General features: G+C 37.1%; 1 protein-coding gene across 1 annotated transcript; it reads right to left on the minus strand.

Annotated features, from left to right (window-relative positions):
* Positions 1-229: 229 nt before the first annotated feature.
* FERD3L (Fer3 like bHLH transcription factor) lies at positions 230-1,179 on the minus strand. Its single transcript, XM_051962570.1, has one exon. It carries the CDS (start codon positions 1,177-1,179, stop codon positions 643-645), a length of 537 nt encoding a protein of 178 aa, XP_051818530.1. The 3' UTR covers positions 230-642.
* Positions 1,180-15,298: the final 14,119 nt, after the last annotated feature.

The raw sequence follows: 15,298 nt of genomic DNA on the forward strand, positions 1-15,298 counted from the left end.
GATCCTGATCCTGATCCTGATCCTTGACCGCCCCTGGCCCCGGCCGGACTGAATCCTGCCAGCTGAACTGGGATTCCTTTTGCTGCCCAATCACCCCAGTCCCAATCCTGTCTTTCCCGTCTGGGAAAGCCCCTGCTCCCCCCTCTGCCCCTGCCAGCAGCCACCCCCATCAAGTGGTCAGGCTTCGAGAGAAGCAAGTGGGAGAATTTATTATTTAGTTGCACAAAAAGCGAGACCGGAGTGTTGAGCGGAGCTCGGACCCCAGCTCCATCCCACCCAGCAGCCTCCATCCTCCAATGCCGGTCCGGTGAGCGAGCCCGGGCCAGTGCAAAGGAGTACCTCAACGCTCTTCCGAAGCAGCCCCGCGTCGGAGAGAGGGAAGCTCCCTTCTCCCCACGCCACTCACACACACACAGATATTGGCAGGTGTTAAATCTAGTCTACAGTTTCGGGGTGAGCTGGGCTTTGGGCAGTAGGGCGGTTGCGGGGCGCGCTAGGCTATCCAGAAGTTTTCCCGGGTGTGTTTATTGCCGGCCTAGGAAGCCAAATGTTCAATCTCCGAGACCCACCCTGAGTCTGCCGCCGAAATGCCCTCCTCAGCTTTAAGTCGCCGGCCCTGTGTCGTCGTGGCGCTCTTTCTCACTAAGGCCGGGCTCCCCGGCTCGCCTCCTGCTTCTCGCAGCTGGCCAGCAGCTCCGTCATGAAGGAGATGTACACTATGGCCAGGCGCAAGGTCTCGATCCGCGACAGGCGCTTCTCGTAGGCGAAGGTGGGCACCTTCTTCCTTAGCTGGTCGAAGGCTTCGTTGAGATTGAGCATCCTCTTCCTCTCGCGGATGTTGGCGGCTTGTCGCTGGGCTAAGGTTATCACCCTTTTCCTCTTGGGGCGTCCCAGAAGTAGTGAGGCACCCCGTAGGGGCTCCCCTTCCTCTCCTCCATCTCCCTCTCCGTCTCCCTCACCTTCCTCCTCTTCGTCTTCTTCATCCTCCTCTTCCCCCTCGTCCTCTTCCTCGAAGGACTGCAGGCCCCGGGCCATGCCCCCTCGGAGGCCCATGGCCCGCTCCTCCAGGGCCCCCCCGGAGCCAAGGTCATAGAGAAGGGGGCCTCCGGGGGACCCCAGGGAGAGATCGGCCACGAAGTCCAGCACCGCGGCGTCCACGAAAGTGTCCTGACGCTCCATCGGGGGCTGGGGACCCTGCGGCGACGCCGTCTCATGGAGTCCTCCCCGAAAGGCTGCTGCTGAGCGGGCAGGCCGCGGACCGGTGTGTCTGGCCGTTGGCTCTGAGGAGAAATAAAGACTGGCGTTCAGCGCGCCCGCTACGGCCCCAGACGCGGTCCCAGCCTCGCCGTGCAGTAAACGGCCATGGGGATTGATCCCAGAGCAGACAACAGGATTAGTTGCACCGACGACTCTTGGCAAACGTCCCTGCGCCTAAAGCTGATGGGAGCAGACAGGCCTGAAGAGGACTGGAGCCAGGCAAAGGCTGCCCCGGAGCTGGAGCTCTTCTCCGCGCTGAGTAGAATAGGTCCTCTGGGCCGGAACCCCGGCGCTTCCTCCGCTGCGCCGATGCACCTTTTCCCACTCTGGCCCCCGGCGCCCCCGATGGGCTAGACTCTTTTGCTCCCGGGTTTGGAATTGCTGACTCGGGAGCGGGGCGCTGATTTTCTCCAAGAGAGCAAAAGGGGAAGATGCTCTTCAGCCAGAGGCCTGGCTCCTCCTCGACCACCCCCAGGCTGCCAAGTGAGGCGAGACAAGTGCTTGGATGCTTTTAATGAGGTCTTGAGGAGAGGACCTGCCCACCAGGGGTCACTGGGGAATGTTGACCCTGTTTCCCAGAGCCGGGCGGGCTGAATGGCAAGACCTCCACTTGCCTAAGTAAGCATACTGGGGGAGCCCAGCTCGCATTCCCCAGAGTCGCTGTTGGAGCCGTCTTTCTCTAGCTGACACATCCCGCAAACAGCTTTCTCCAACGGTTCTTGGGCAGTGCAGCCCTCTGCCCCCGCCCCAAAAGTAGGCTTAGTTGCTATCCGCGTAATGAAGAACTAGACATCTCTCCCCCTCTTTCTCTCCCCCCTCCGCCTCCGCCTGTCTCAGGCTTAGGGAAAACAGTGGACATCTGAGGGAAAACAGGAGGCATAGGGCAGAAATTGGACTTTTTGCCTCCTCCTCCACTCCGTGCTTGTGTTCCTCAGTGATACTGTTAATACAAGGGAACCGAAACGAAACCCGCCCCTCCTTATCCGGGGAAAAATCGAGCGAGGTTCCAAAAGAGCCTCCAGCACTTCTTCGTTCTCCTTCCCCAAGGTCATTTGCGTTTCAACCAGGGTCAGCCTATTAGAAGCCTGTCGCCGAGGAGATCGATTTGCCCATGGATTAATTGTAAATTTGTGAATAAAGGGGAAAAAAACCCCACAACTCCCTAGCTGATTGATTCCCCATCATCGATTGGGACTATTCAGACAGTAGGATTTGAGGTGGAGACAAGCTTTTAATTAACTCTATTTAGGTTAGGGCAACATCTGGAATTTTTATGAGACCTGCATCCCTGGATACCACTGCTTATTATCAGAAAGAAGGGGAGAGATATTAAGCTTAATCTTCTGATTAAATGAAAGATGGGACAATATCGCCAATATTTACAAGAGTGTCGCCGTTTTTTCCTTCCAACAGCTTTATATTTTGGGATACTTAACAGTTAAATATATAACAAATGCTTTTGAATAAGAATAAAAGTGAAGTGAAAAAGAAGAGTGAATTTTGAGGGTTAAAATAATGAAATATTTTCAAAAGATGCAGAAACATAGAGACAGAGAAATTAAATTAAAAGAAAAGACTAAGAATTTTCATAGAAAGTCCCACTTTAGGCACTATGTTCAACAACAAGTGAATTGTCACTATAAGATCCATGAAGTACATTGGACAGCTCCCAGAAATCTGCAGGATTTATAACAAACTACTTGCAGGTAAGCTTAAATAGCCTCACTGGGATTTTGTAGCCTGATAGTCTGCAATCTAGAAGCTGCTTTGAAGCTTGTTCTTTAGATCCATCTGCCTAAGCTTTTTTTTTTTTTTTCTCAGCTCATTTGTCCACAAACTGAGGTCCCCTTTGGCTCACTGTATTTGTTCTCTTCTTTCCCTGTTTCTGCTGTTTAGCATGGCAATTAGTACTGTTTCTCATGATTCTTGTAGGAGGTAGGTGATCCGAGCAAAAAAAGAAAAGATCCCAAGTTTCCTTATGCTTGATCATCAATTCAGTGAATTTTGGAAAAAGGTTCAGAAGAACCAATAACAGAGGCAAAGTGTTAAATCATGAAGAGAGGAGGAAACAATTTTAATATTTATTATAAGTTGTGAAAGGCAGGTAGGTGCCTCAATGAATACTAAGCCTGGAGTAAGAAAGACCCAAGCTCCAATCCAGTCTCAGACAGTCTCAGCTCTCTGATGCTAGGCAAGCCACTTAACCCCTGTTTACTTTATTCCATCGAAGAAGGAAATGGCAAACTAATTCAATATCTTTGCTAATAAAACCAGAAAACTCCATGAACAGTATGATCAACAAGGTCATGAAGAATCAGACATGACTGAACAATAACAAATTAGATGAAAAAGGAAACAAAATCTTTCAAATTCTGCATCTAGATAGGACAATGGCTGTTGAATCATTTTTACATTCAAAAACATGATTTTTTTCATGGATCAATAGTTCTATTTATTTATAGAAAGACACCATAAAGTGGTGAAGAGAGCACTGTACCTCAGGAAGATTCTTAGGGCTTTGGATCCTATCTTGGATGCTTACTAATGGAATCTCTAGTAAGTTGATTCTTTTGAGACTCAAAGTTCTCATTTGCAAAACAGGGATAATATTAGCAACTGAGAATCATTGGCAGATTGTTGGAATAGCAAATCCTCAGCTTGATTCAGTCAGAGTTCACATCCTGTCTCCCCTCCAAATTTTTACACTGTTTCAGACATTTACTACCTGTTTGAACAAATGGGTTAACCTCTCTCAGCTTCCACAGTAAAATGTGAGAAACATTCCAAAGAATTGTTGTGAGGATCAAATGGGATAATATAAGCAAATGGCTTTGAAAATTTGGAGTAAGTACAACCTATCATCAACAGCCTTCTTTTCTTATCTTCCTCCTCCTTTTCCTCCTCCTCTTCTTCCTCCTCCTCCTCCTCTTTCTCCTCATCTTCCTCTTTCTTCTCCTCCTCATCTTCCTTTTTCTCCTCCTCCTCTTCTTCTTTCTCCTCCTCATCCTCTTCTCGGTGTAATGGAAAGAATGCTGCTCCTGGAGTTCAGGAACACCTGATATCATCATGATTTTGACTCAATTTGGTTGTGTGACCCCAAAGAATTAACTGAACTACTTAGGCAATTGGAAAACTTTCTAAGACTGTGGTTCCAAACTAGTACTGACAGAAGGAGATTTCTCAGTGGGAGTTATTTAGTCCAACAAAATCACAAATCCATTATTTATCTAACAGATGAAAACAAAAACAAAAATATAGCATATACCTTAGAGAATTGGGGAAGATCAAGTAAAATAATATTTATAAAATATTTTACAACCTGAATTTACTAAATAACTGTGAATCATCAGCATACATATGTTTTGAGGGCTAATTGTAGCAATCAAAAGAACACATCGACCACAAAATTTACTTTGAGAATGTTGATTAAAGATACTCAAAAATAGAGATATACTTTTAGCTTTAACATACATGCACAGATAGACCCCTCCTTGTAGTTTAGACTACACTCAATTTCAATTCCTGGCCATTACAACATTGAAGACATTTTTAATTGAATAGCATTCACACTCTTAAGCAAACAGTCATTTTATTGAAAATTTGGTAACTTTAGAACTTAGACCCAAACACACTCTACAACCTGTTCCATAGAAGAGCAAAGAGTTACTGAGATTTTTCTAGATAATTAGCAGCAGAAGGAATAGTGGAAATACTGTCCTGACTTTAATTCTTGTATTTTTTCAGTTGTATTGGGCTGCCTGCCATTACAACTTGTGAATTATCTTTTGATTATGCAAATGATTTTGCACTGTTTTTGGTTTCAAGACCAATTTGTCAACAAAATTACATGATGATCAACTTTGATGGACCTGGATCGTTTCAACATGAATTTGTAATGGAGAGAGCCATCTGCACCCACACTGTTGGGACTGAGTATACATCTCAATATAGTATTTGTACATTTTTGTTGTCGTTTGCTTGCTTTCTTTTCTTTTCTTTTTTTTTTTTACTTTTTTATCAATTTTTTCCTTTTTGAACTGAATTTTCTCGTGCACATGATAAATTTGAAAATATGTACAGAAGAATTGCTTTTTATATAGGGGAGGAGGGTGTGAGGAAGGGAGGGAGAAAAACTTGGAACACAAGGTTTTGCAAGGATAAATGTTGAAAACTGTCTTTTCAAGTATTTTGAAAATTAAAAGCTATTATTAAAAATTAATCAATGATAGTCTTTTTAAGTCTGGTTTGTTACAAAAGAATTTGCTTTCTTATTTTTCTAGCATTATAAATAAAATGCATCTTACTATGTCCTATTTTTAGCTTTTCTTACTTCCTGGTATTTTGTCATAGACAATGATATAATTCAAAACGCTAAATTGAAGACAGGAAAAAAATATAGTGTCTATTTTTGTTTTAATAAATAATCTGTTTAAAAAATATAAATAAGATGTATTTTTAAAATGAGAAACAGTATGCATAGCATAATGTGTAGAAAGGCAGTTTTGGAGTGAAGGAGATTCAAACCCAAGTTTTGTCTCTGACACTTATAAGTGAGGTGACTCTGGAAAATACACTTAAGCTCTAAGTGTTCTAGCACATACATTATGCCTACATGTAACAGAGCAGTTGTTAGCTAGAGTTAGTGGAGTGTGTTTCCACAATTGGATTATCTCTAAACAGCTGAAATCATGAATTCAAACCAAATAAAATTATATATGTGTGTGTATGTGTGTGTGTGTGTGTGTGTGCGTAAATGACTAGAAAATAAAGATTATTAGTGCCTCCTTATTTTTAAACATCCTTTAATAATGTTGAACTTCAAATTTATATGCATATTTTAGTTTACTAGCATTATTAAATTAATGTGTGTTTTATACTCATTGTCAAATTATTTTACAAGTTTTCATAACTTTATGTTGTCCAAGGATATTCAAAGCAGGTATATTTTTCATTGTATAGCTTTGAAAGCAGAGACATAAATTAATAGGTCAAACACATGCACCAGTTACCAGAAAAAAACAGCTCTTCTTAGTTCTAGCCTCTTCAGGTTTTATGAAACATGAAAATTAACTCAAGAGAATCTTTGTGCACCAGTATGAGAAAGTTCTACTTATTTTTTTTCTTTCTTGTTTATAAATCCACTATGATTATTTACTCCCCAAATCTAATAAAGCTAAGAAAAAATTATCTTGGATATTTAATTATCAATGAGACTATGATTATGAATAATGAATGAATATTTTTGGTTGCTGAAAAAATGTTATTTTATGTTTATTTGTCCTTACATTTAAAAGTTCAAAGAAAGGCATCTTTTAGAAGGAAAACAATGTAATGACTAAATGGAAGGTGAATTACAGTGGGGAGAGAATTGATACAGGTAGATCCACTACTGCAATAGGAGGATCTGCACTAAAGTGGTAGTAGTGTTGAAGGAGATAAGAGAGTATATTCAAGACAGACCTTGTTAATGTATTGGACATGGGGCTGATAGTGGAGGACAACTCATAGGTTGTGAGCCTGAGGGATTGATAAGGATCATATTGCTCTCTACAGTAATATAAAAGGTGGGAGGAAGAAACAAAGGTTTAAGAGGAAAGATAATGAATTGCACTTTGCACAGATTGAGTTTAAGTTGTCTACTAGATATCCATTTTAAGATGTTTGAAAGGCAGTTATATCCATGAAACTGGAGATTTCCAGATAGGTAGCTCTGGGAATGGAAATAGTGATTAAATTAGTGGGAGCTAATGAAATCAGAGTTCCAGTTAAAATTAGAGTTCTAGAGAAAAACACAGGATAAGTAGGTGGAAAGAGTCTAATCTGACTGGGAATTTAGCAAAGGAGACATAAAAAAAGCCATGACATCAGATAGATAGGACAAAAGCTATGAGAAAGTATCATAAAAATCTATATTGAAAAGAGTATTAAGGAAGAGTGTTTAGTCACTTTATCTTCATAATTCCTTATTGCTTTACAGAATGGCTGTGGTAATTCACAGCTTCACCAGTGGTCCATCAATGTGTCTGTTTAGTATTCCTCCAATATTGAATATTTCCATCTTTTGTCATTTTGGTTAGGTTTCTGAGTGTGAGGTAAAACCTTGGGATTGGTTGTTAGATCACATGTCTCATTATTAGTGCCAATATTTTTTTTTCATTCTATCATACAACATTATTAATTTGCAAGACTTTTGAGAAATCTTTGTTTTCACCTCTTGATTCATTTTCTTGTGGAATTTAATTTTAAAATAAATAAATAATAGAGGAAAAGGTAGACTGGTTAAATAGCTTTGTCACCATTATTATGTCAGTGATATTGAATGTTGTCCATGCTCAAGGGGTTAAAATGACATCACTATGTAGGATTCAGGATACAGTGTGTTTGACTTTAGCTGCTCAGACCAATACAAGCTTGAAAGACTTTACCACAATTTGAACACAGATAGCCTGAATGAAAATTTGGTATGGAGATGTCTAAATTTCCACATCTTATTTTTTTTTTTGAGTTACTGCAGTCCTCCTTTTTGTTCCAGTGATTCCCATATCATATTGTCAATCCCAAAGTTCTTCAGAGATACCTTGAGAATATCCTTTTTAGGACTTCTGAGTGCTTTCCTCTTTTTTAAAGCTTTTTATTTACAAAATATATGCATGGGTAATTTTTCAACATTGCCCCTTGCAAAGCCTTCTGTTCCAAATTATCCCTTCCTCCCCACCCCCTCCCCTAGATGTCAGGTAGTTCAATACATGTCAAATATGATAAAAGATCTATTAAATCAAATATATTATACATATTTATACAGTTATCTTGCTGCACAAGAAAAATTGTCTCAAGAAGGAAAAAAAAAAACTGAGAAAGAAAACAAAATGCAAGCAAACAACAATAAAAAGAGCAAGAATGCTATGTTGTGGTCCACACTCAGTTCCCACGGTCCTCACTCTAGGTGGAAATGGCTCTTTCATCACTGAACAATTGGATTTGTTGAGGAGAACTGAGTCCATCAGAAGTGACCATGGTATAATATTGTTGTTGCCATGTATAAGGACCTCCTAGTTTTGCTCATTTCACTTAGCATTAGTTCATGTAAGTCTCTCCAGGCTTCTCTGAAATCATCCTGCTGGTCATTTCTTACAGAACTATAATATTCCACAACATTCATATACAATCACTTATTCAGCCATTCTCCAATTGATGGGCATCCATTCAGTTTCCAGTTTCTTGCCACTACAAAAACACCTGCCACAAACATTTTTTGCACATGTGAGTCATTTTCCCTCTTTAAAGATCTCTGGGATACAAGCCCAGTAGAAACACTGTTGGGTCAAAGTGTATGCACAGTTTGACAACTTTTTGAGCATAGTTTCAAATTGCTCTCCAGAATGGTTGGATCCATTCCTGAGTGCTTTCCTTATGTGAGTTCTCCATAAAATAGCTTTTTAATTTTTTAAAACTTGTGTAATAAAACAAGCATTTTCATAACATAGTAGAATAAAAAAGATGATTGTACATAAACTGCAAATCTATTATCATAATTATTACTTACTCTTTCTTTTAAATATACAATAAATTTATCATGTAACTTTTGCTTGGCATTTGAGCAACACAGCCAACCCACTAGAGTTACGCTCTCTGCAGCAAAGTTTAAAGGCTTGACTATTCAGTTTGAGAAAAGCCCTTATATATACTTATATTGCCAAGTGGTGTTCAGAATCTTCCTAAGACAATTCAAATATAAGCAATTCAAGTTTCCTGGCATGGTGGGGATAGAGTATTCAGCTTTCACAATAATACACTAATGAGGTCAGTGCAATAGCTTTGTAGACCTTCAGTTTGATAGGAAAATTAGTGCTGCTTCTCTCTCATGGTTTCTTTTGGAGCCTCCCAAACACTGCACTACCTTTGCCATGTGTGTGTCAAGCTCATCATCTATGTGTACATCCCTGAAGTGAACTTATCTACAGCATATACACTTGCTTTATTTTCTGTCACCGATATTTCTCTGTAGGGAAGGTTTGAAGTTGGCTCATAGAGAACTTTTGTTTTCTTAGTGTTAATTGTTAGGCTAAAATCAGCACAAATAGCAGAGATTTGATCCACATTCTGTTCCATCTCAGTCTCAGAGGCTGCATTGAGTGCACCCATCTGCAAACAAAAAGGGATGCATCAACTCTTTCTCAACTTTAGTGTTGTCTTGCAAACTTTTCAAGTTAGTGATTTATTGTCAGTAGGTGACCCAGGCCATTTTTGTCCTGGTTGAAAACATCTGACTATATTTTTGAAATCATCTCATTAAAAAACATGGAAGCAAGCACACAGCTTGGGAAAGTTTGAGAACACTATTCATCATCAAGAACTTATGCAAACATGTCATCATGAAACTAGTGCTATGTCAGTAGTGTCGGCAGAAGTGTCAGCAGATTCAACCATTCATGAATGCAGGTATGCATTCAAGGTATTTTAATGATTTCTTAATATATTTAAAGCAATATGTTATGTGCTGAAAAAAGGTGGGAGAAAAGATTGTTTCTGTGCCTCATATCTTATTTTTAATATATATAAATAAAATAACCATCTCCATAACATAGTTCAGTAAAAAAAATGATTATAACACATGAAACTGCAGATTTACTATGCACAACTTGATATTCCTTTCAAAGATACAACAAAATTATCATGTAAATTAATTAATTAATTAATTGATTTTTTCCTTCCCTGTCTCTGCATCCCTACGCTAGAGATGGCCGCCATACTTCTATTAATGAGTGCTTTCTTCTAATTTTTCTTGGTTCTTGTCCTATTTGATGGCTTTTCTCTCTCTCCTTTGGAGGATCCTCATCTAGATTACATCCTCTGCCCTTAGCTGTACCTTAAGTTATTCTCTGGATCTCATATTTTCTCCCTCTATTTAACTTCACTTGTGATTTCATTAGCTCCCACTAATGCATATAGTATCTTTCTTTATATGTCTTTTGAAGTTAATTTGGATATTTACAATAGTCAATATAACTTATTCAAAGTCTTTTGTTGTATAGAATTTTGCTCTTCATTATTTCATGCTTTTCATTATTTTCATGTTTTTTTAAGGACATTGAGTTCACCATTTCTTACAACACAGTGGCATTTTATCACAATCATATTTTTCACAAAGTTCCTTTGACACATCTTGCCTTGTAGAAGCCCAATATAAATGTGAGTTATTATGATAATAACTGAAAAATGAATGGGATAAAACAAGCTGATAATCAGAAATATCTCCTGCTATGCACTCCCTATTTTGATAGACTATGCACAATACCTATAATTAAAGGTATAATGTGATAAAATCACAAGTGCATTATTCCTTATAAGAATTTACTTGTTTTGTGATGGTCCTTCAGATCCATGCGATTCTCTATTCTTCAATTTAGTCACACTCTTTTGAATTTTTTTTTTAATTTGGGCTCTCTGCCTAACTTTATATTTATTTCTATCTCTAGTTAATCCTTGGTCTCTTTATGGTTGAGGGAAAAACAATTTTCTGGGAGCATTTGAATGATAAACAAGCAGATTATACTATAGTGTCTTTGAATAAACAAATCCTAAGAGGGGAATTTGGGGAAAGGACAACTTTGTATATAGAATTGTTCTTTATATATAGTACACAGATAGTGTACTATATACTATAGAGTCTATACTTACAGAACTTATAACCCTCTTTCATAATTCAAATATTCACTGCAGTTCAGGAATATGATAGAATTCCAAGATAGATTCAATAGCTTGCCTGAATCTCTAACTCTTGTTATGAGATAGCTTCTTTTTTTCAGGGTTTTGACCCATTAATACATTTTTACCAATTTGATTGATATAAAGAATTCTGACTGTTTGAACCAATAAAATGTGTTCTTTTATAACCAGAGTAATTACCCTTAATTGGGTAGGACAGTCAATTTTCATTGACTAAATGACAGCATGAATGACAGCAGAATGAGAGGTTACTTTATTGATTGGGGTCTTTATGGAGGCCCTTAAATCACAGGCTAAGAGTTTTAAGCATTGGAAAATGGAGGTCATGGAAGACATACAGCAAATCAGTGTGCACGATAGAGTTGTGCACTTGGTCCTTTGAATTAGAGATTGGATTAACCGGAAATACTTATGATAATTGATTTATATTGTCCATTCTTCAGTCATTATTATGGCAACTCACATTTATTTAGGAAAGACATGTCAATGAAAGTTTTTGAGAAATATCTTGTCCTATTAAGAACAAGGAAAAGTATTTGTTATTTATTAGGTTTAGAATAGCAAAATAGAAAGGACTCTGACCTTGGAGTGACAAAGAGCAGAGTGTGAATTCTACTTTTCTTACTAGCTGTGTGGCCATGATCAAATTACTTAACAGAGTATCATGGATAGCTCTAGTGAGGTAAGAGATAAACTTGGATTTGGGGAAGATGATGCCTTTGTTTTTTGAGATGATGAATTGGAGATGTCAGGGTAACATTCAATTGGAAACATTGAGTACAATGCTAAAATTATGAGGATCAAGAGAAATCAAGGAAGGAAATAGAGATTTTGAAGCCATCCTTGATTTGCTAACAAGCTACAAGTCCATTCTTCTTTTAAGTGACAAATCTACACATGACTTTAGAGACATAAGCAGGGGTTTGCATCCCATCTGAATTTGTTGAAAATCATTGACCCCTGAATGGAAAAGAAAAGATGGTGTCATGAAATGACAAAAGAAATGTGATGCTGTCACTAAGGTGTTGATGCATGTCATTCATTTGTACTCAAGAAATTATTTTTTCTTTGTCTATATTACATGCTTTGGTAAGGAATAATTTACTTCTGAAATCATAGAACAAGATCCTTGGAAGCAACTGAAATTATTTTGTTAGGGAATCTTGTTTGTGTTTTATGATAGTGTACAATAACTTTATGTACACTATAACATAGGGTTATTCTTTCTGTGAAGCTACATATTAATGTCACTTACAATTTTAATTTTATAATTTTTAAGCATATAGGATAATAAAATTGTGCATTAGAAAGAAGGCATGAAAAGGACAAATAAGAGTATTTGATTTATGTATTAGTTGAAGTGCAATACTGAGTTCTAGGCAAGCTGAAGTTTCCAGATGGCAATGACTAGGACAAAAATGGATAATAAGTTTGAGCCTTATTGAGATTGGCTGACGTAACTGAGGATTTTAACCTATAGAAGAGGAGACAAAATTATTTGTTTTTAATAATAGCCTTTTATTTTTAAAAATAAATGTAAAAGATAAGTTCCAAACTTTTACCCTTGCAAAACCTATTGTTCCAAATTTGTCTTCCTCCTCCCCACCTCCTTCCCCTAGATAGCAAAAAATCCAATATAGGTTAAATGTATGCAATTCTTCTAAACATAATTTACATATTTATCATGCTGCACAAGAAAAATCAGATCAAAAAGGAAACCAACAAAAAATGGCAAAAGTACTATGGTTTCCACGATTCTCTTTAGGCATGTGCATGGCTCTCTCTATCACAAGTCTATTAGAATTTCCCTGAATTATCTCATTGTTGAAAAGATCCAAGTCCTTCACTGTTGATCATTACATGATTGTGTTGTTGCTGTGTATAATGTTCTCTTTTTTCTATTCACTTAGCATCAGTTCATGCAAGTCTCTTGAGGCTTTTCTGAAATCATCCTGTTAATCATTTCTTATGGAACAATAATATTCCATAATATCCATATACCATAACTTATTCAGCCATTCCCTAATTGATAAGAATCTACTCAGTTTCTTGCCAGTAAGAAAAGGGCTACTACAAGCATTTTTGTACATGTGGATCCCTTTAACTTTTAAAAATCTTGTTGGGATACAGACCCGGTAAAGGCACTGCTAGACCAAAGGGTTTGGACATAGGTCCAAATTGCTCTCCAGAGTGGTTGGTCAGTTCACAACTCCAGGAAAAATGTATTAGTGTTCCAGTTTTCTCACATCCATTCCAAAATTTATCAATATCTTTTCCTTCCATCTTAGCCAATCAGAGATATAATGGTATCTCAGAGTTGTCTTAATTTTCATTTCTCTAATTAAGAGTGATTTAGAGCATTTTTCATATGACTAGAAATGGTTTTAATTTCTTCATCTGAAAATTGTCTGTTCATATCCTTGGAGAATAGCTTGTATTATTATAAATTTGAGTAAGTTCTCTATATATTTTAGAAATGAAGCCTTTATCAGAAACCTTGGTTGTAAAGATGTTCCCCAGTTTTCTGCTTCCCTTCTAATATTGGCTGTTCATACAAAAACATTTTAATTTAATAAAATCAAAATTATTTTTTCATTTTGCATTTCATAATGTTCCACACTTCTTCTTTGGTCAAAAATTCTTTCCATCTCCACTGATCTAAGAATTAGATGATCCCTTGGCCTCCTGATTTGCTTGTAATATCACCCTTTATGTCTAAATCATACACCCATTTTATCTTATCTTGATATAGAGAGTTAAGTGTTGGCCAATGTCTAGTTTCTGCCATAATATTTTCCAATTTTCCCTACAATTTTTTTTTTCAATAATAATGAGTTCTTATCCCAGAAGTTGGAGTCTTGGGGTTTGACAAACACTAGTAATCTAGTATTGAATAGATTACTAGTCATTGACTACTATGTCTTGTGAATCTAACCTATTTTGCTGATCAACTACTCTTATTTTTTTAAACCATTATCAAATAGTTTTGATGACTGCTGCTTTTTGATATAGTTTTAGGTCTCGTACAGCTAGACTACCTTTATTTGTATTTTTCCTTAATTCCCATGAAATTATTTGCTTTTTGTTCTTCCAGATGAATTTTATATACCTTGATGCTGTACTTTGTTGGTAACATAGAAATGTCAATGATTTATGTAGATTTATTTTGTATCCCACAACTTTACTAAAGTTGTTAATTGTTTCTAACAGTTCTTTAGCTGATTAAGTATACCATCATATCATCTGCAAAGAATATCTTTGTTTCCATATTACCTACTCTAATTTCTTCAATTTTCTTTTCTTCTTTTATTTCTAAAGCTACGATTTCTAATACAATATTGAATAGTAATGATGATGGTGGGCAACCTTGTTTTGTAACTGGTTTTATTGGGAATGCTTCTAGTTTTTTGCTATTATATCTGATACTTGCTGATGGTTTCAGATAGATGTTATTGATAATTTTAAGTGAGACTCCATTTATTCCTATGTTCTTTACAGTTTTTTTTTTATAGGAATAGATGTTGGATTTTGTAAAATGCTTTATCTATATCTATTGAGGTAATCATATGATTTCTGTTAGTTTGTTTATTAATAAAGTCAATTACATTAATAGTTTTCCTAATATTGAGCCATTCCTGCATTCCTGGTACATATCTTACTTGGTCACAGTGTATTAGTGTATTACCCTGGGGATAAGTTGCTGTAATCTCTTTGCTAATGTTTTATTTAAGATTTTTGCAAAAAATATTCATTAAGGAATTTTAAAAAATAATTTTCTTTCTCTGTTTTGACTCTGGTTTTGGTATCAGCACCATATCTGTGTTATAAAAGGAATCTAGTAAGACTTCTTCTTTCCCTGTTTTTCCATATAATTTGCATAATATTGGAATTAAATATTCTTTAAATGTTTGGTAGAATTTACTTGTAAATTCATCTGGCCTTGGAGATTTTTTTCTTAGGGAGTTCATTGATAACTTATTCAATTTCTTTTTCAAAAATGGGGCTATTTAATTCATTTCCTCTTCTGTTAATCTAGGCAATCTATATTTTTGTAAGTAGTCATTTCACTTAAATTATTAGATTTATTGGCATACAATTGGGCACCATTGCTTTAATTTCCTCTTAATTGGTGGTAAATTCACCCTTTTCATTTTTGATACTGGCAATATAATTTTCTTCTTTCCTTTTTCTAATCAAATTAAACTAAAGGTTCATCTATTTGTTGTTGTTTTTCCCTCTATAAAACCAATTCTTGGATTTATTAGTTCAATGAAATAGTTTTCTTACTTCAAATTTTATTAATCTCCCCTTTTAT

The sequence above is a fragment of the Antechinus flavipes genome, chromosome 5, assembly GCF_016432865.1.
Source record: "Antechinus flavipes isolate AdamAnt ecotype Samford, QLD, Australia chromosome 5, AdamAnt_v2, whole genome shotgun sequence".
NCBI lineage: Eukaryota > Metazoa > Chordata > Mammalia > Dasyuromorphia > Dasyuridae > Antechinus > Antechinus flavipes.